This window comes from Taurulus bubalis, assembly GCF_910589615.1.
Source record: "Taurulus bubalis genome assembly, chromosome: 20".
Classification (NCBI taxonomy): domain Eukaryota; kingdom Metazoa; phylum Chordata; class Actinopteri; order Perciformes; family Cottidae; genus Taurulus; species Taurulus bubalis.
Genome location: NC_136608.1, coordinates 4,617,847 through 4,639,524, shown reverse-complemented (window position 1 = coordinate 4,639,524; position 21,678 = coordinate 4,617,847). Strand labels below are relative to the sequence as shown.

The 21,678-nt window shown below is 43.0% G+C and overlaps 1 protein-coding gene across 1 annotated transcript in view; it reads right to left on the bottom strand.

Annotated features, from left to right (window-relative positions):
* Window positions 1-21,678, bottom strand: part of ano2b (anoctamin 2b) — a gene marked incomplete at both ends in the record, with an annotated part of 60,597 nt that overhangs the window by 12,285 nt on the left and 26,634 nt on the right. The window contains 13 exons of the mRNA XM_079236403.1: window positions 429-607; window positions 1,238-1,290; window positions 1,866-2,018; window positions 7,620-7,762; window positions 11,058-11,158; window positions 11,245-11,302; window positions 11,429-11,540; window positions 12,854-13,055; window positions 13,272-13,346; window positions 18,263-18,346; window positions 20,046-20,132; window positions 20,366-20,448; window positions 21,343-21,503. Coding sequence (XP_079092529.1) covers window positions 429-607; window positions 1,238-1,290; window positions 1,866-2,018; window positions 7,620-7,762; window positions 11,058-11,158; window positions 11,245-11,302; window positions 11,429-11,540; window positions 12,854-13,055; window positions 13,272-13,346; window positions 18,263-18,346; window positions 20,046-20,132; window positions 20,366-20,448; window positions 21,343-21,503 — 1,491 coding nt within the window. The remainder of the gene's footprint in view (window positions 1-428; window positions 608-1,237; window positions 1,291-1,865; window positions 2,019-7,619; window positions 7,763-11,057; window positions 11,159-11,244; window positions 11,303-11,428; window positions 11,541-12,853; window positions 13,056-13,271; window positions 13,347-18,262; window positions 18,347-20,045; window positions 20,133-20,365; window positions 20,449-21,342; window positions 21,504-21,678) is intronic.

Here is a 21,678-nt window from a genome sequence, read left to right as displayed (position 1 = left end):
GTATTCAACTGGCAGTAAAAAAAAAAGATCAGAAACAGAAAAAGTGTGTCTGTGTGTGCAAATGTTGTTGCTGTTTAGCCTTTCTGAGCCAAACGCCAAGATAACATCAGATCAAATCAAGCGCCAAAATGGAATGATACCAATGCCAAAGCGACAATTCAACTTTGAGATTGGCAGTAGAACCGGCTTCCTAGATTGAATTGTCGATTAGACAACTATTTGGCTTAACCCCTACCAACCAGTGAGTGCCATCTATTCTTCTTGAGCTGGCTTTTTATGATAAACGATGAATGAAAGAATACATTTTTTGTCATTTGTATTTATTAATGCCTGTCACAAAAGTGGATTTCTACCAACATCCATAACTTGTGAGTGTGCATGTGTGTGTGTGTGTGTGTGTGTGTGTGTGTGTGTGTGTGAGTCTTTACCGGCAGACGGTGATGTTCCCTTGCTCTAAGTTCTGCGGTGCCGTGCCGGGTTTAAAGTTGGACACGTTGAAGTGGGAGAGCGTGTGGTCGATGAAGCCGTGCATGGTGCCGGTCTGACTGAACATGTACTGGTAGACGAGCCGGGGGATGAAGTCTGATGTGAAGGAGATCACAAAGGCCTCCGGAGAGAAAGAGAGAGAGACAGAGCGAAACATTTTTCGGTCATGAAAATGTATCAAAAACATGAAACAAGGTTTTCTCCTGTAAAACATGTCATTTGTCAAAACGCTCCCTCTGCTTTTTAGTGGAAGAGCTGCAGGGGTCAAACTGTTCATTTTCAGATGTTAAAAGCACAGTTCTCGTAAACGACATATTGCAAAGATGGATTCATTTAGTAATATACAACATACTGGACAGACATACATGCACTAAAGGGTCATTCCGCGCCCGGTTTTCCACTGGCCTGGAGCTCCCGGGGCAGCTTAAGTGTTTGTATATGTGTCCAATGCCCCATAAGCTCTAGAATAAATAAAAACCCTCGCTGCTTGTTTTTCTTAATCCACACAAATCTCTTCAGTATTAAAAGTAAACGGAATAGGATTTGGTTCACTGGCAAAGAACAAATCCCGAGCAGAACTTTCCTGACTCTACAACACACCTTGACCTCGAGAGATCAGCACTTTAAGGAGTCCGGCCAATAACCACGGCAACATGTGACTATGAATGTTTTCATGTATTTCTTGTGCATTTATCTGTCTTAAAATCGCCTTCATAACTAATTCAAGCAGGGAAATTACATTAATACTTACATTTATAATGACTGAGAATTTTCCCATTCCACTCAGAATGTTGTACCATATACCTATAGAGAGAGAGAGAGGGAGAGAAAGAGAGAGAGAGAGAGAGAGGTTCAAGCAATAGGAGGGAGGTGAAGTACATCTGAGGCTGATTATGGCAATCCATCCAATATATGTCAACTTCATTAGGGTACCACCACTCTTTTACAAAATGGCATGGCAGTCATCCATTTCTTGTAGAGTTGTTGCAGTATGGACAACTTACTGTCTGACCGTGTGTCTCAGTAAAGCCCTTTAAAAGCCTTTGGGTAAAAAAAAAATGCATTTAAGAGACATGAGCTTTCTGCCAACAGCAACAACTTGTTGACATTATTGAGGAAATATGTCATACTTATTATTTTTATGGATTTTTTTGGGCAAATAATGATGGTTGTTAAAATGTATTCCATTGTCGTTTGGCCCTTTGAGCAGCTCCTGTGCTGTATTGGCAGTTAGTATCTACAAAACCATAACAAATCTGGTATTTATCATTTATCATGTCAGTTTATAGCCCTGGTTGTATGAGAGAATACGGTAGTAATGAGTAAGTTATGCTCTGTGTATTAGTCATTTCCTTTTTAACCTACACACAGCAGCTTACCAATGTCTTTGGCGCGCACGGCGACCGGCCTGCGCAGCTCCGTCACGAACTTCTTGGCATCCAGTCGGATCTCGATGACGTTGTTGAGCAGCGCGAAGAGCGGAGCGAGAGGGAACGAAGCCACGAACAGAGACACGAACCCAAACTGGATGACTGGAGAGAAGAGACGGTAGAGTCGGAGAGGTGTCATTTAGGTCATTTGGCCCAATGAATACATTTAATAGGCACTTTCATGATTAGATTTGTGCAGCTGGAATTCAAGGCCATGTCACACATAACCCCCATTGCACAGGTACGAACACTTTTCCGGTTTAAGAACACGCCGTGGATCTGGTGCAGACCTTTCTCTGAATGAGGCCCGTTGCTTCTTATCATCATTATGCTGATGACATTCAATTGTACATAAACAAATGAGTGTGGCTGCTGTTGCAGCTGGAGTCCTCACAAAACCCTAGGAGGGCTGACTACCTCACTCATGGAAAACCCCGCTGCTAGAACTTACTTAATTCTCTTACATAAAGACAACCCAAGTTACACTTTTCCATCGCGGGGCAGTTGAAACAAAGACTTTCTTCAAATTGCTGACTGCAGCTTGATGGAGAAAATGAATCCGATGCTTTGAGGTCTAAGCTTGCGTCATAGTTATATCATGGGTGTCTACTACCGTGTCTACTCCGGTCCTGCTGCAAACGTTGCAAAGCGCTTCCCCTATTTTTGCGGTTGCCTCGCAGCGGAGTTTGCAGGCAGAAGCGGTATTTGATTATCACTTTATTCTTTGTGCAGCTTTTACTCAAAGCACATCCCTGTTGGGGAATTTTGGGCGTCTGAAAAGGTTGTTCAGTACTCTGATTAAGGAATTTGTTGAAGAGAGAAATACATTTTCGTCCACACCAGATGTGACGGTCATCCACTGGAGGTCAGGTTTAGGTTGTTTCTAGTTCTCTGGCTTTAATGGTTGAAATAGTAATGAGAGGCACTGGAGTGTGAGAGAATTATATAATAAATCAATGAATTATGCAATATTCTCCATATTTACAAAATGGCAGATGTCATGGTGAGTTGCGTTACAATCCCCGTCTTGTGTTTCTCTTGAAACACATCTTTGTGCGAGCTCTACTAAACCACAGCCATTTCTGCCAGCATGTGAGAAGAGAATCCACAACACACACATTTTAAACCGCCGCCGAGACGCCGTCAGATTGACGTGTTGGGGAATAGACATTCGTCTGGACAGGAGTCACACTGTCTGTGGATGCCTTTTAAGGTTTAACACTTCAAGCAGTGTGTGTGTTATGTAAGTCAATCTGATTAGATAACACAGACACACAACATCCGTGACGTATAATTAAAACTACAGTTGATGGGGATGTATTGGACATCACACATCACACCAAATTGCATAACTGGGAGATCCAGTGATCCCTGCTATTTATGTAAAAAAAAAAAAAAAAGATCATCACTGTAAATCATGTGAAACACCAAGAGGGAGACTGTGTGTGTGTGTTTGTGTTTGTCATTCACATCCGTCTAACGCACTCATTTCTGGCAAAAGAACAGCTGACAACACGGCAGTCATCCTTTTATTCCTCACTGCATCCCAGTACACAGCAGAGGAGAGACAAATAGTAGTAATAACTTTATTCAACACTCGTCCTGGCTCGCCACTCCAGCTTCCCTTCGGCTTCGGGAAGGTCAGAGATCAGCTGCGTTAAGGAACTTGATTTATCCAGATGCTGACTGCTTCCCAAACACACGCATCTCCACTAAAGCCCTCCTATGTAAAACACGAGTAGAGTGCCTGATGCAGAAGTGTGTTAAATAGTACGGTTTTCTTCAAGAACTCAAGGTAACACGCCCTCACCTAATTGATTTAAAGACTGAAACCTCTTTCACATTATCGCTGCTACGAACCTCCAATAAAGGCTCAAAGCCACAGTCACCCGCTCCCTAAGAAAGTGGAGGAACATGAGAAAGACGAGGCAGTGGAACCTAAGCAGTGTGGGAACGGGGATTTCCAGCGAGCCGGAGACTGACGGCCTCACCTCGGGACGCCGCGCCGAGACAAAGAGCGGCGGGGAAGAAAATACGACGGCGGAGCGGGCGAGCGCTAGAGGGCGAGCTCAGGACAACCCCTTCCAGATCTATCTGAGCCGAGGTTGAAGGGTTCGAGGCCGGGCTCACACAGAGAAGGACATGCACACACACACACACACACACACACACACACACACACACACACACACACCTTGACACGAGCACCGGGTCCCACAGATATGGATTGACACACACACACACACAAATAATAAAGCGCCCAGAGCCCAGAGCGACCCATTCATACATCTCACAGCTATGTGTTTGCATGTAGTGCTTAGACATTTCTTACATTCCTCGCTTTGCCCTGCAGCGGCATCAGCTCCGCCTTCTCTCTTTCCCCCTCGTCCGCCCGTCCCGTCTACAGATGGTGTGCGTATTTGTAGTTTTTGGATCCAGGCTCACAGCCTGTTTCCCCAGTTCGCAACGCTTCACAAACAGGTGTTGCTGATCACTAAAGTCAAGCTTGTTGTTGCATGTTTACACTTTGAGTGTTTTTTCGCGACGCGTACGTCTCTAACTCTGTCCTCCAGTGACCTGTAAGTTGTTAGGAGAGAGGGAGGCTCTGGAGGAGCTGAGGGAGAGGAAACACCGGTGTATCCTTTGCCTTTTAGGCTTAAAAGAGGCGTGACACAGAGCCGGAATAATAAATAATACAACTTTGTATTCACACGTTGTCGTTATGCAAGATGATCAAAGCCTCACCGTTTGTGCAGAGCGTCATTAGGTGCTGCTCCAGGCGCATTCCTCAATGACATTTCACCTTGATTTGATTTCGTTTCATTTACCGCTCATTTTCGCTTCCATTCTATTTGTACAGAATTAAAAGTAACTCATGTATTCAGTGGAGCCTTGAAGCAGCTGTTAGATACCATCAGTGTGCCGACGACTGTGTGGCACCTGTTTCTTCAAATCACAGATGCACAAAGGTCTGTCTATGGACACCGAAGCATGACAACTACGGTTGTGCATGAGACAGATAATCTGTAAAAAAAATTGCTTTAATGTGTAAATGTAGAAATATTTAGAAGTTCTCTTTTCCCTGATACTTGATGTACAGTTGATATGAAGAGTTGTTGTTACTTTTTCACATTTAGAGCATGAACCAACTCCGACTGTGGGTTCAAATATTTCTCACTCTCTAGTATTTAATACAATATGATAATAGTTGCTTCTTTGAACTAAATAGAAGGCAATTCATGGGAAACATGGAAGTGTTTAAATCCGCAATGTTCTGCTTCCTTTGAATGTTTGACCTTCACCGTGCAGAAAGCAGAGTTTGACACAGGAAGGCTGCTTTAGCATCTGTGTTTACATGAATCTGTATGTCGAAAATCATTTTGTGACAATGTCCAATATGCTACTTAAACTGCTCACGGGCTGCAATGTAATCCTGTCTTCAAGTCCACTGAAAGTGCAACATGATGGAAAAGAGTCTCGCTCCAAGAGAAGTCTCCTTCTGAAACCTCGCAAGAAGACGATGTATTTCTGAATAAGAAGACAGCCGGAACGCCGACCGGTTGCTCTCATGAACTTCGCTACGTTTGTGTTTGAATTTCTTTTCGTGTTTATAACTGGAGCCCGTACGGCTAACTGCTGCTATTTACATTTCTCATGAAGCAAATCTGAATCTAAATCAAAACACTAGGAATGCAAAACTTTTTCTGTTTAGTTTCGTCATGTTTTTTGTTTGTGGAAAAGGGGCTGCGACTACATTTCGTTGTGCAACCCTGTGTTGCATAATGACAATAAAGGATCCTTGAATCCTCGTTTGAACTCCCGGCTCGCGGGCATGTTTCAGCGTTCTGCTCATTCCTCATTAATCACTCACACACAGAAATATTAGAAAGTAGGGTTCAGGTTTAAAAGTTATGCTTTAAACTTTGAAACAAATGATTGCAGTTTTTCCATGAGGGAGAAGGACTAGATGATTTTAAGAAGACGTGATTTGACTTTTATTGAAAAACCGCATCTGACACAAACTATGATTGAAGTCTTAAATATGTCTGTAGGACATAACTTTCTTTTTACTGCTGTGTCTGTGACAGAACGCTTTATTTTATTTTTTTTGCTTTATTTTTCCCCTAAGAAACGTCATTACTGAGCAGGTGTTGGTTTGTTTTGACTGCAGTTGGTTGTAATAGTACAGCTGTGTGTGTGTGTGTGTGTGTGTGTGTGTGTGTGTGTGTGTGTGTGTGTGTGTGTCCTCAGACGAAACACCTGTATCTCTTTATCGCCTCCATATAGTAACTTTCCCCTCTCAAGCAACTTTTACTGGCACATAACTGCCCCTCCTTTAAACCATTAACCTTAAAGGGACAGTTCATCCCAAAATCAAAAGTACATATTTTTCCTCTTTAAAAAGGTGAATTTAAGAAATTATGTAAAATCGAGAGAATGACCTCAGACCCCAGAGGATTAATCTACAGACTTTCCTGGACATGATACATCTCCAAAATTAGGCAACTCACACTAAAACAATATAGATGGATATATATATAGCACTACATCTTATTATTATTCTCTTATTTACCTTTTGCATAACTGCACTTCTTTTTAAAGTTGTAAAAATGAAATCATTTCCCAATGCACCCATGCATTTCATTTTGTTGTTATTACAATTTAATTTGTTTCTGCCTGCCAGGCTTTGTCAGGATGACACTTGATGGGTCCTGAAGTAACCTTTGAGTTCCAGGGTTTATTTGTGCTAAAAACAGGACATACTGGAAGCTCCAGCTCCACTTCATTGATGTAAAAATGATGTTGAGCTTTTCCATGTCTGCAACCATCTAATGCAAGAGATGTGTAAAAACAGGTTGGACATTGAGTTACAACTTGTTAAATACACAAATATGTCATGCAATCTCTGCACCGATGACATCACATTACAGATCATAAGAAGGCCCCGCTGCAGCCTTCTCTACTTACTCCTGTAGGCCCCCAAAAATCTACGGCTGCCGGACTGAAAACATCAGACTGGCAGATTGTTTTGTTTTGTCAGTCCGTTCTGTTCCTCTCAACCATTCCTGAACTTTTCTCCACATAGCCGCTGGCAGGCCTGTGCTGTGTAAGCACGGGTGTCAGTTGGGATGAAATTCAGACAAACTGAGGAACAACAACGGTACATTTCTGTTTTCTGTTCTTAACGAGAAAAACGCCTGAAAAAGCAAATAGAATTCTGCCGTCCGAAACCAAAGACGACGGCCGTGGTGAACGAAGCTGAGAGCCAATCAAAATAATGTGTCGCCTGCTAATTACTTGCTGGCCCTAAAAATCAAACGCGGCGATTTAAATACACAGCTGAGACTGATTATCTCTGGTGTGGACATGAGTGCAAATTAATTCCTGTGTATGCAGAGTGAGTCCACTTGCATGTGGACGAATGCAACAAGTCCTGCAAACAAAAAATACGCTGTTTGTTGTGACGGACAAGAGTCAACATTCAAATCCTCATCAGACAGATCATTTCAACAACGGTCATAATGCTGTCATAAGCGTGGTCTCGAGTGAGTGTGTGTGAACACAAACACATCCGACATTGATTCGCTCCTCAGTCCAGCTGTTCATTTCTACCTGACAGACACAGATGACATAACACCTCTTAAACCTACGTTGGTGCCTGAATGGCTGCACTTGTGTGTGTGTGTGTGTGTGCAGACTCACTCATCTCCATGTATTCAGGCGTGAGGCCTTCAAAGGGAGCCAGGGCGTAGTCCAGGTTCCACTGCTGCGGAGGCCTCTCCTCCTCCAGCTCCTTCTCCGCCGGTCCTTTATCCTTCAACGCGCGCGCCAGCTTCTTCAACTTCCTGTCAGGACGGAGAGGAGGGGTGGTGGGAGAGGGGGAGGGGAAACTAACTTTAAAAGGTAAGTCTTCCTCACATTTAACCAGTGGTGGGGCATCAGGGCCCGCTAAGCCTTCACTGTTGGCCTAAACAGAATCAAAAAGCTAGTTTATAATTTAATTGTTTTTCACAAATACTCTACATGTAATGTAATTATTTGAAGAGCTGATAGAGACTATGACTCGCCACTGCATTTAACTAAGTAAAAGTGTGAAACAAAAGTGATGAATCTAATCTGACAAAACTGTGAATACTGTTTACAAATGTAATGTAGCAGCAGTGACTAAACAGGATTCCTACTGATTGAGTTGAGTAAGAAAGTAATCTAATGACTGGTGTTTTTTTTGACATTATTCCAGGACGTGTCAGTGTTGGACTTTTGTTTTTAAAGCTAGAGTTGCTCAAACTGTCACTATATCCTCACAGGAGTACATGATAATAATCTGATAAACTGTGGGAAATAATCGGGCTCCTCTGCCTCCTTTCTGTGCTCCCAACGGGATTTTCAAGATTCCACTGCGCCTGAGAGAGAAACAGCCAATCAGAGCCGAGGAGTCTCTAACGCAGCTGTCAATCACTGCTGGTGAAGGTCGTGAACTCTGATTAAACCGTCAAATTAGGTAGCGCTGATGAAATATCAATAAAGATTCCTTCTCCGCATTGCCTATTCCTCACCTACAGAAAAACATGTCAGAAACACAATTTAAACTTTCTCTTGCCAATGCCCATAGGAGCACTGAGAGGAAGTAGAATAACTTCATTTGGTCATAGTTTATCGGTCTCATGCACTAGTGTCAGGTTGTACCAACTGCAGCAGTCAATTGTTACATCATAACAGAGTTGCTCTTATTTGTTAAAGGTAAATTGGATTGAATTTAACATTGAATTTAACATTGAATTCAGCATTCATCAAAGATACAATGATGCATCTTTACTGCGGCTGGAAGGCGCCTCCCAAACAAATAAACTACCTGTACTTTACTTTACAAGGCACTGGACCTGGGTGTTTGTATTTATCGTGCACGTGATGCAGGGTGGTGCTGGCTATAGGATGTGCACTCGGTAAACTTTCCCTGGGACACAAGAGACAGACCAACAACCTAAGAGTAGCCAGTAGATGTGCATTGGTGTGAGAGCACAGGGAGACCCAGGGACTGTACAACATAATTACAACACATGTATACAGTGTGTGTGTGTGTGCATGTGAAACCGATGCATGTGCGACTGTGTTTAATGGGCAAGTCGTTGCTGCCTGTGCCAGAGTGCGTAAGTGTTGTTGTGCATGCACGCTACTGTGTTTACTGCGTTAATAAAAACTGTAACAAGAGCAGCTAAATGCTTGACTGCATTATTAATGTGGTCATCACACACACACACACACACACACACACACACACACACACTACGGCACCTTCATGGAGGCAGTGAAAATATAAAAGTTTACTTTCCTTTAAACACACAAACAGTCACATCAAGTAGATGTAGACACTAATGTTCACACACACACACACACACACACACACACACACACACACACACACACACACACACACACACACACACACACACTTTTCTTTTCCCTCCTTTTGCATCAACTACACTGTTTTAAAGCCAGGTCATGTGACCTGTGGAAAAATGCAGGGCCTCACTTGAAAATGTAACCGGGTAATGTGCCAGTTAAAATAAAAGCATCAGGATGTTTCATTCAACCGGCACACAGCAATATTTTGATACGAATGTGAAAGCGGTTCAAATGATTAACTTTTTTACAGCAGTTCAAAGCTGCTTTTAGCCTTTTTTTCCCCGTTTTTTAGACGACACTCAACTATTGCACTTACACTCATCAGGTGGTCAGAAACATGAGTCCATGATGCCGGTACAGTGGCTGCATCGCCTGCTTGATTTGAGGTTCACCAGGTAAACCATGAGTAGCATCTTTCGGACAGCATGTTTTTGTGAACATGTAGGTATTTCTCTGCCCTCTAGTGGTCAAAATCACTTAATACAGCTTTAAATAATTAAAGAAAACAGGAATTTGAAAAGAATTTTGGCTTTGATTCAGTATTTATTTAATTTAATGAAATATATTATGACAACCACCACAGTGTTAATTACACTGAACCAAATTATGTATGTTTTCTCTCATTTCCAACATAATATAACGATTTATATTATCACCCCCCATGAACAAAGTTTGTGGGCTAGAACGTGAGCCCAGTCATTTAGACTCTTCATTGGCAAAATGGAACTTTTAAGAAGTACGCTGAACTAGCTATTGGCCGTTCCTGTGGCAGCGTTACCATGAATGTACAGATCACTGGACTACTTAGAAACTGAGGAAAACCTAAAAACGGGATGACTCTCAAGCAACTTCTGGAGTTTTTAGATGCGTCTTTAAAAATATATATATTAAAAAATGTGTATCACGCTGCATCTTGGCCTCAAGCCTCGTGCCTTGAAGCCCACATTTCAAACCTCAATATGTCACAGTACGTTAACGAGACTGTCCAGGAGCAAAGGTACGCCCTTGTTCAATAATTCAACAGGCCTTGTATTGCTCTCCTGGGTGGGAGCTCAGAATGAGGCTGCTGTAAAGTCTCAATAGAACTGATTCCTCTCAGGGAGGATGTGGCGGTGACTATGTTTTCTTTTCTTCTTCTTTTTAAATGGACAGGTTCATCTCTTCCATCTTTAGACAGGAGCTTTTAGGGTTCAATGGTTTAAACCTGAGATAACCCCTGACGCACTGCCTGAAGACTGTGTTTTTTATTGGTGGTCTCCCAGGTGCGAAGGCTTTTAAGTTGATGAATGTAAAACAGATGAGTAGATGGAATGTAGACGGTATGCGCCGCGGGTCGCCTGGAGAAAAGCAGCCGTGTTTGATGAGGCTCACCCGACGGACCGGGAGGTCAAGCTGCGCTCACGCCACAGTTACAGTGCGGCCCTGAAGCCAAAAAAGGCACCTCTGTTGTGTGACAGTTGTTATAAACAGAGCTGACCTCTGACCCCTTTTGAGATTTGCCTGTAAGAGCGGAAGATGAAGAACCACCGTTCAGACATGGGAGGAATGTTATTAGAACAAGAAGGAAACCTTGTAAATGTTTGGGAGCGAAGCATGTGTGTGTGTGTGTGTGTGTGTGTGTGTGTGTGTGTGTTAGGTCTCAGACAATGAGGCCATAGAAATAGAGCTGGCTCTGCATACGTTTGCAAAGTGAGCACATACAAAATCAAATGTTAAAAAGGAGCGTAGTCTACTTACGGGATGCCGATCTCAAAGATGTTGTTCTGGATCAGCTGCTTCCCCAGCATGATGATGCTGAGCTGGATGCACAGCTCGATGAGGCAGCCTCCCGGCGCACACTGAGGGAGACACGCACCGAGATCACCGCTTTACCGTCTACTCATTCAAAGGAAAGGAAACACGGACGCAAAGTCGGATAACGAACCTCTTCCATCCGATAATCGTTGAAGACGTACACGTAGTTTCCAGGTCGACCAGCAAACCTGAGAAAAACACACAATTAGGACTGAGCAGCTCCACTTAACTGAAGGAGTAAATGCTCCTTTGTTCTCATTCTCCGCATTAAAACAAGCAGTAATGCTTTGGCGCTGCACACACACACGACTCACCGTCCCTTGAAGAAGGCCACGTAAAAGATGGGTGCGTACGCGTTCATGAACTTGAGCAGGAAGGCTTTCAGGATGAGACGCTCCTCGAAGTTGGTTTCTGTTTTAGGAATCTCTGAAAGACAGGCCAAGTGGGACTGTAATGGATCTGGCATGGTGTTGTTTTGTGAGGACGGCAAGCGGGTTGGAGAGAATGTCAAAGGTGCTGAATTCAGAGTTTCTATGGACATGAATAACATGTTGAGGATCGGGTATTTAGAGGATCCCGTTTGCACATGCAACAGCGCAAACAACGGCAACGGTGCTGATGGAGTAATGGCGCCGCGGGTCGGGCGACGTTGCCAGCTCTAACCGCCGTGTGGGCGAGGGCAGACTGCACAAACAACGTACAAAGAAGCTCGGATTACAACGCACACAAGAGGGAGAGCGGCTTCGTTCTCTGCTAAGGACTCCACTGTATCTTCACATTAGCAAAATTGTTTGCTGCCATATTCATTCTCTGAATTTAGCGCCTTGAAAGGACAAATGTAGGGGAGTGTATGTTGAGGTCTGGCTATCATTGTGTTCGTGTTATCATGTTATAGGTCTTCTTCAGTATGGGTCTTTAGTCCAGTGTGATCGCAGCAGAACACTGTCGGTCTGACTCTTGAATTTGAGTCTTAACATGATCACTGTGCTGGAAGTAGGTTAAAGTACGAGCACTTTTCACATGGCATATCCATGCACTCTCTCTCTCTCTCTCTCCCTCTTCCTCACACGTCTCTGTCCCATTATTTCCTTCTATTTCAGAGGTTTTGAATATGAATGTAAGTATGGTTGAAACCTCCCGGGATGACTGATGGGAGGACTGGAGCGTGAAAACATCAAAGTTTCATCAAACTGTCCACCGAGAAGCAGAAAGACTCTTTCTGTCTCTCGCACACACACACACACACACACACACACACACACACACACACACACACACACACGTACTCACGGAAACAGATGGCGATTACGTGACAAAAGATTTGCTTTTATAAACGTTTCTGGAATATGGCATCATGTAGGACAATATGATCGTATCGCACAAGAATTTTATTGAAATTAAACAAGTTTGGGTTTTACGGGGATATGATGTTGTTTTTACCTTTGAACAAACCAGAGCTAACGGTTTCCTCCCGCTTCCAGTTGTTGTGCTAAGCTAAGCTAACCATTGCCAGCGTTAACGTACGTCTCGGAATGAAAGCAAATAAATGGTTAAATTTTTTTTTTAAACTCTTCATTTAGTTATCGAGACTCTGAGAATAGTTGAGGCAGGCTAGGAATTCTAGTTTTCGCATTGTTCGTAAATGTTTTTGGTGTTTTCTCAGCGTGTTCATGTGTTCAATATTTGGAAGGCATTGGGTTCTCGAAGTCATGAGCAAATGAGCGTTTTTATTTCTGTACCTAGCTCGGTCAGCCACAACGCCACGGCGCCGTAGATTTCATCAAGGATCAGAATAACCACCAGGTTGATGATGACCGCGGTGGCCGTCACCGTCACCCGAACGTTGGACTTGGTCTCCGGGTCGGGGCTCATCGCCATCAGGGCCGACACCGTGATGCGGTAGACGATGACGCCGAAGACGGCGGAAAACGTCAAGGCAAACTGGGAGCAGAAAGGAAGAAATAAAAGTCATGTCTCGACCATATCCGTCTGAGAGTTGCAGTGCAGAGGCTGGAGTTAATATTTCAAAGACCACATCGATGGAGGTCAGTCATATTCTCATTTATGTACATTAACTGTGTCTTCATCTTTCCTTTTAAAGCACTTTACTGAGAAAATGCATGATCCAAAGAGAGCATTAGGCTTTTATGTACTAACCATAAAGAGGATAGAGGAAACGTTGATGAGGTATCCAGGAAGACGGTCTTTCCAGGTCAACTTCTCTATGGCAGCCTGACAGGACGGACAGCGGGAAACATGGGAGGAGAAGAGAGGGAAAAGTTGGCAGTCACTCAGACGTTGGCCGATGCTTTGTTCACTTTTGTTTGGGAAATCTTTGCGGAACACAGAGACGTCATAAAAGAGAAGAAAGGAAGAAAAATAAGCTTTTTTTTTTCCCCCCACACATTGCAAATCAACGCATTGATTCAAAAAAGCAAATCTATCTCTCACATGTCCTGATGAGAAAAGCATTGTCACAGTTCCTTTCACTCCTTTTCAAGCGGTTTGTAAATGGAGAGTTGAGCAGCATCTGCTACCCACCGCCTCCACAGGAAGGGCTTCCACGTCTCAGCAGAGAGACATAAAGCAGCACAATGGTCCGTTTTACAGTTTGCATCCTACATTTAGAGACCAGCTGCGAACAAGTGTTTTCATTTCCAGGCACTAATGTGGGGGTTTGTGTGGTTTTAGCATTGAAATGAAAAACAACAGATACTGCGGACCAGTGAAGCCATCTTTGTGAATATGTGTGCTAGTAATACAATTGAATAGTAAATGAAAGTAGTGAATTATTTTGCTGTGTCATGACTGGACTCTTTGAGAACTTAATCGTGACATAAGGTAGTCTAACGTGTATGTCTGGAGAAGCATTCACCACCACTCCCCAACAGCCTGTTAATAACTAGCCGACCTCTGACCTCCCTGTAGGGGAAGGCAAGGAGTGGCATCAACAGCGTTGCATTGTTATTTTGTGAAGACAGTGTTGTGAAAGCTGGAATCACTCTGAATGGTGCGGTGCTCAAACGGATGGTAGGAATCATTGCTGATGCCCTCTAACCTGCTGACTCCACCCTCATTATGGATCCAACGAGTGTTCGTGGCACGGCTCCCTGAATCCAAAACCAGTGGGAGATGCTGACCTACTTGTGTCAAAAAGAAAGAGACGCTTCACTGGCCTGTCCGAGGTCAAATACGGTTTGACCTCTGCGAAAACAAGTGCTCCGCCCCCATCCTCAGGTATGTGAAACCTCTCAGCCATATATACACGACACACATGACGTTACATGGTTCAGGTTTACATAGAGACACTCACACAGACCACAGACTGATGTTCACGCGAGCGAGCAGGACAACACCACCACCTAGTGGACACACTGGCACGGTGCACACTGACTATTCACATACAATCAACACAACGCTCTTTACTTTAACACTGTTTTGTTAAACCTGTAAATAGTACATTTTCAATAATAATAATGATTAAAAGATACAGTATGGTTTGTCTTACGAGGACACATTGGTTATTTAATCGTAATATAGGCTGGGGTATGACTTTGGATCATTTATGTGTTGTGTTCTATGCGGCTGAATCTCGGCCATGACGTCGCTGTAAAAGAGATGATGTCACTGCATGACGTCATTCTCAAAGTAGATCTGTGGGAAACAATCTGTATGCTACAGGTTCTTTAAACTGAGCTGCACACTGTAGTTTTCATCTCGGGCAGAGAGATCGTGAAATTGAGCGATTGTGCACGTGTGTGTGTCTGTCCACGAATAATCTCGCATTCTGCTGCAGTAAACTGCTATGTGTCTTTACTGAACATGCTATATACTTATCATACAATCAAAGAATTCCTAAAAAAAAAAAATTAAATCGTCCCTGAGCAGGACTCTTTAATAATTCCTAATGACTAAAAGTCAAATGTTTTTTTAATGTCCAATGTTAAATATAACTTTTTGGGGCCAAAGCTTTAATTTCAAGCAAAATAATGGCCAGCTCTTCTCATAGTGTTTTTTTCTTCTTTTTACACACACTGTCAATCCGTATGATTGACTAACCAGAGGGGAGAACTTACTTGGGGACGAAAGGACCTTGAGAGTGTGAGGGAGTGTGATGGTCACAGTGAATAGTAGGAAATGGGTCAGGTGTTATATTTGGCTCTCCGTTGAGGAAAGCCCAGCAAAGCCTTCATCTCCAGACAATCTTTATTTCTCTAGGTCACTCGTTCCCTCTGCTCCTCCTCCTCCTCTCTCTCTGTTTCTCCTTGTGTCAAAACCCTGGTTTCCCTTTAATAAACCTACTTTTGAGGGTTTTAGCTTGCAGATCAAATTAGCTGGGAAGCAAGGAAAGTATGTGCAACAAAATCATATATCAGCATGCCTGATGTTAATGTTCCAGGTGGTTTATTAAATAAATAGACAAGCATGCAGTGCATTTAACATTCAAAGATATGTGCAAACTTGATGCAGTTAAAATATATTGTTTCAGCATCGACATTGCGATGTGCGCAAGAGAGTTTTAAAGAGAGCTACATAGAAGAGATCGATTACTCTTATGGTTATACATCATCTGCAGCATGTCACCCGGTCTGCTTCGAACAGTCATTCCCAAAGACTGGTTCGGGACTCACAGACTTCCCTAGTCTTTCATTTAACATGGACACCTACATCTTTGAGCCTTTGAATGTTTCTATTGTTCTAAGATGACGAGTTGCTGGAGGCCAACCCTGGAGGTTATTTGCAGAAAACTCGCTCTGCGGCAAACAAATGTTCGTGATACGTTTTGGTCAGCGAGATCATCTTCACCCATGAACGACACTTTTATGATTTTTGAGAAGAAGTGAAAAGATAACCTGAGCCTGAGACTGTGAGGGCGGACTCGTCGGAGTGATAACGTTTTGTAGTCTCATTTAGCCACTTTTTTAAGACACGTCAAAGCTTCAACATTTCCCCATGAGATATTTACGTAAATATTTTATGACGTAGAAAACAAACTTTAAAATCTCTTCAGCTTGAGTCAACCCCAGACCTTATTTTAATAACCAAACGACACAACTTAAAACTAAAGTTAAGTTTAAATTTACGTTTTTCTTCGGCCGCTGGTCCAGTGAGTTTTGGGACTGTTGGAATCTCTATATTCTTATTCACTGCTTGGCTGTTACTAGCAGATAGAAAACTCAAAAATACATCCGATGCTAATAATAGTAACTACTTGTGTCGGCTTTCCCGTGCTAAAATATTAAAAACGATCCTGAATGTAAAATCTTTTTTCTCACATTATTAGCCCTGACAGCTCGTATATTAAAAATGATGTGAGACGTTTTGACAGAGAACCGTCCGTCACAGACGTGGCTTCAGTCAATAAATAAACCAGAAGGTAACAAAAAAAGAAAGAACTGCATGTCCGTCATATCCTATCCAGACACTTTCAAAAGTGCCAGAGAAATTAATGTTATATGGTTTGTGGCCGTCATGAATAAATAAATGAAGGCGTGTCTATTGTCAAGGTGTTTGGTACGTTGACCGGAGAAAGTCTTGTGATAACAGCTAAATAAACTCTCGTTTTGGAAATATAATCTCTAGATTTAATCCGACAGTACATCCACTGTCTCAGGTAACAAAAATGTGTGTGTGTGTGTGTGTGTGTGTGTGTGTGAGAGAAAGAGAGCAAGAGAGTTCTGTGTCGCCATAGTGACGTTCCCTAATCTTACCCCTGGCTTCCTGCCCAGCATGCCTCACTCCCACTCAGCCGCCCTCCCTCTGTTTCTCTCCATCCCACTGCTTCTCCGAGTCCCTCTTTTATTCATACGTCTCTCTCGATGTCTCTTTCTCTTTGTCTCCTTTCATGTCTCGCGCTCTTTTGTGTCTTTTTTTTTATTCAGTTCCACGGACAATTGGTTGCAGGTGCGGAAATACAGCGCCGCCATTCACAGCAGCCGTTGTACAAACATTTCATTGGCAGTGAAAGGCACAGGTGTAACCGGTAATGGACGAAAACCCGGTCCAATTTAGCTGTTCCCTGTCGACTAGACTGGTGAGCACAATTATTAATGGTGTTAGGTACACCTGTGTTTCAATCAAAATGCCTGCCTTGTAATTAAAAGAAATATCTTTTTTTTTTCTATAACTGCAGGTCAGAAATATATATATATATATATATATATTTTAAGGCTCTGCAATTTCCGAAAACCGCTGTACATTGTCGTTTTGAGTTTTGAGTATGTTGTGTATTTGTTTGCAACTATTTTCAGCTGCGCACTAATACGCATTTGCTAACTAGGAAGTATTTAAGGTTCAAAATAAACCTCAGTACAGTGTGTCTTGTTGATGTGTTTTTAATAGTGTTTGCATAATAACGGAGCTCTAAAGGAAGTTGGAACAGAGGCACAGAGGAAGTTGGAGGTTTTGGTCTTTTCGGGGGATTTCTTGGCAACAAGAAAGATAAAGAGTATCTCTAGCCTTATCCTCTGATGTTAATGAATGCAATCCTAAACCATGTGCTTTAAGACGAGTATGTGATGGCATGTCATCAGCTACGAGCAGAGATAAAAGAAGACTTCGTACCGGTAAAACTTCTTTAGCTGAGGGAACACTCTGTTCCTTCAATGCTGGCAAGTATACAGATCTAGAATAATTTCATTCAATTAATGAAACGCTCGTCACTGAGATCTGAGGCTATCAAATACTGGTGGTGTCACCTTGAGGTCCATTATGAAAGACTTACTGACAGTAAACAGTCACTGGAAATATGGAATTTAGGAGGCAAAATACTTCTTAACGTAGCTTTCCAGCAGACTGCTTTGAATGAAAACCTTCAGTTATTATTGCCATTTTTTGCACAGTGGAAGGATAAGCTGTGGATTCTGATGTCCAACTTCAACAACTTTGAAATAACACTTCTGTCATGCATTTAGTCCCACAAAGACACTTAAAAAGATTTCTAAGGCTCAGTTAGTTGCTGTGACCAACAGATATCTGGTAAATAAATGCAAAGAAAGTTGCACAAGCAAATACCTGAGACTGTAGAAGCCAGAGGCTGGGACAGGAAGAGAAGAACAGATAGGCAGCAGCCTGCAGGAGAGGGAGTAAGTGGACAGGAAAGGAGAGGGAAAGGGAGGTGAGGAAGGTGAGAGGAGAGGAAGGGTTACCGGTATTCCTGCAGCCATGGCAGACAGGAGTTTTTGTCTCCATCTGTCCTTCCCTGTCACTGTCCCGTCCTCCTGCTTCTCTGGCTGCAAGACAGAGGGACAGGTTACACACACACACACACACACACACACACACACACACACACACACACACACACACACATGCATGCATAATCAAGTAAATATCTGCACAATCATGCCATTTTCAGTAATAATAAGTATATATGCCACTATATGGCAGCAGCCTATTCACACTAATAGAGTTAAATGTTGAAAGCCAGTGTATTTAGGTGTGAATGCCAACCTCTGTGTTCTCATGAGCACAGTCCACGATGATTTTAGTATTTTTTTAATCAGTTGATTTGTAGGATGTGTTGTAATCCCTCTTGGAATCATAAAATGTTGGATAATACCAAACAAATTATACGCTCCATGACAGTAATAGATAAGATTGAGTGGCCTTCGTGCAATTCTATTCATGAAACGGGTAGCCCAAATTAAGCAATCTGATTGGTTCATATAATACCCATATAACACTGCTATGAAATCCAATTCCTTTGACTTGTGTTGTCATGGTTGTGAAGCGACGGGGTCACAGGGAGGACCACTTTTGCCGACGCGGGACAGATCACAAATACAAAGTAGCAAAGTAAAAAAACAGACATCGAGAACACCATGAAGCGCTACGTAAACAGTCCGAGGTCCCAGAATATGTGACAAGCAGTAACGCAGCAGAAATACAAGATTCAGAAACCGCCGGACGACACCAGGGAGATTATGAGCGTGAGCGGCCTCAAGGGTGAACACTTTCTCCAACGCTATTGGCAACCAACGCTCTGGGACTGGAGAAAGAGGAGCAACACACCTCCCCCTAACACATAGCGGCCTCACACACGCAGCTGTCAAACTCATCATCCTGTTGCTGGTCATTTCTCAATAAATGGCAACATACAAATAATGTCAATAAATGATTAAATCAATGCAACGCCAGCCAGGGAACGAACAAAGAAAGATGCTAGATGCTAGATGCTAGCGTACGTTCCACAGCAACCGCCTCGTCAGTGCAGGCAGCCACAATTTTATTGTGAACACTATTATTTATTAATAAAAAATATATATACAAATGGAACTGTGTTAATCACTTTCATATTGCCATGAATAAATCAACCGTGTGTGTTGCTTTTCCTTTCATCTGCAAACATAGCCAGCAGGTGGCGTGTGCCGACACCAGTGGGATCCTCCGGGTTTCCGGTCCTGCTGTCCTCAGATCAGAGTCTGGGATGTTTGTGGCGGTGGTCGCACACGCCGCGCAAATCAGTTCCTGTCTCCTCAGTCGGGCCGTGGCAGGAGGCCATCTGTTGCCCAAGCGACGTGTATGTGGGCCAACAGGACTCAATGTGATTGACCCAATTTACAGAGGGGAATCTAGATCAATCCCAATCATTAGATCATCACACTAACGTCTGACACACGCTTTGGATCTGGTTCACCGGGACTGAGCCAGGTGGAAGCGTCTCATGATCAACTGATGCCGGTCTGTTTCACCCGCAGAATGCATGATGAGAATATATATAGTGTGTGTGCGATCTAAAACCCTCAAATGAATGTCATAACTTGCTGTGAAATAAGAGTTTCACTGTGTGATACCTTTCCATTGGTATTGCTGACAGTCGGGTCCAGCTACGAGAATGGAAGTCACACATGTTCGTATTTTAGTTCGCTGTGTCAACAGGCTTTGTGGGAAATGTGTTCCTGAGGGTTTCAATAACAAATGGTTTCTTACCTCGTTCTTTTTCTTCTTCTTCTTAGTTTTCTGCTTCCGCTGTCTCTTCTGGAGGAGGATGGTCTCGTATTTTGGCCTGGGATGTTCCTGAGGACAAAGAGTCAAATATGCGTACAGTTTGTCCTCTACAAATGTTGTGTCCTCTGTACATTATTCAGCGTTTTAGTTGCCTTAAACATGACCGGTTACCCTAACCATAATAGTCTCCAGGAACTGGTATGGTACAATAGGAATAATAGATTGGCGCTGACATACAGTATGTGCTTTATGAGTGTGTGTGTGTGTGTGTGTATGTGTGTGTGTGTGTGTGCTGTATGTACCTCGTCGTCCTCGATGCCGGTCAGATCCCAACTGAAGCTCAAACTGATCTGGCGGCGCTTCCAGTGCTCCAGGAACAGCACCGCTACACACATATATATATACACACACACACACACACACACACACACAACACACACACGTCAAATTATTTTGATGAAAGTCTTTAGCATCATATTCAGATCCACTTTTAGGATTCATGTGTTTGGCGGCGATCAGGGGATTGCTGATGTGACTGCTGGTTAAAAAGACGAAGAAGAAGAAGAAGAAGAAGAAGAAGAAGAAGAAGAAGAAGAAGAAGAAGAAGAAGAAGAAGAAGAAGAAGAAGAAGAAGAAGAAGCAGCGCATGAACAGCTGAGGTGTTGAACTCCATCCTCTAGTGGCTGCAATACGTTTAGAGGAAGAAAGCCCAATTTTATAAACATTACTCTCTCAAAGTCATACAAATCCAGACCATGAAGTTACTAGAATCTGTAATCTGCAAAGCTCATAGTTTTTTTAACATATGTTCTGCAGCTTCCAAACTCACAAAAGCTCTGGAAAAATCAGCTTCCAGCGTCAGAAATCTACTTTCACACCCAACTCATTGTTTTATTTTTTTCACTGCCAGATATCCAAATTTTCTTACAGGTTTTTAACAGATTTTCAGAAGGATTTATTTTTGTCTGCACAAATCGAAAAGCTGTTTTTTCATTTCCTGCTATAAGAGCAAGCCGCTCAATATCAATCTACAGTAAACGACATCCTCTCGTGGTGTGGAAGGGTTCTCACGCATTAGGTGAGAAAATTGGCACAAAACATCATGTAAAATGTTTGATAGTTCAGATTCCTTTTTTTAACATATTTCCTGCATGTCTTATGCTGTTGCTCTCTACAGGAGGTCATAAGATGAGACAATATCGATGAGCGACTTCACATTCAGCCAACCTGTTCACTCACACACACTCACACGCACACACACACACACACACACCCTCACCCCAGAGGGACATGAAGATGGCGAAGAAGACAGTGGCGGGGTTGTCGAAGAGGTGTGAAGCCCTGGCGGTGCCGCAGGCCGTGCTGAGCTGCCAGAAGTCACAGGCTCCGTCGCACAGAGGACACATGGTGAAATTGAGACGGTCGTCACACATCTCCAGACTGAGGGGGGGAGATCAAGAGTTAAGTCACAGAGCACCGAGATCTGACAACACAGAACAAAAAGGCATCCTTGTATCTGTTTAACCATTAGAAATGAATGGGACTTTAAACACGTTACCACAATACACGCCTCTCTGCTTTGACCCTACTCACAGTCAGTGTAGGTGGAATTATC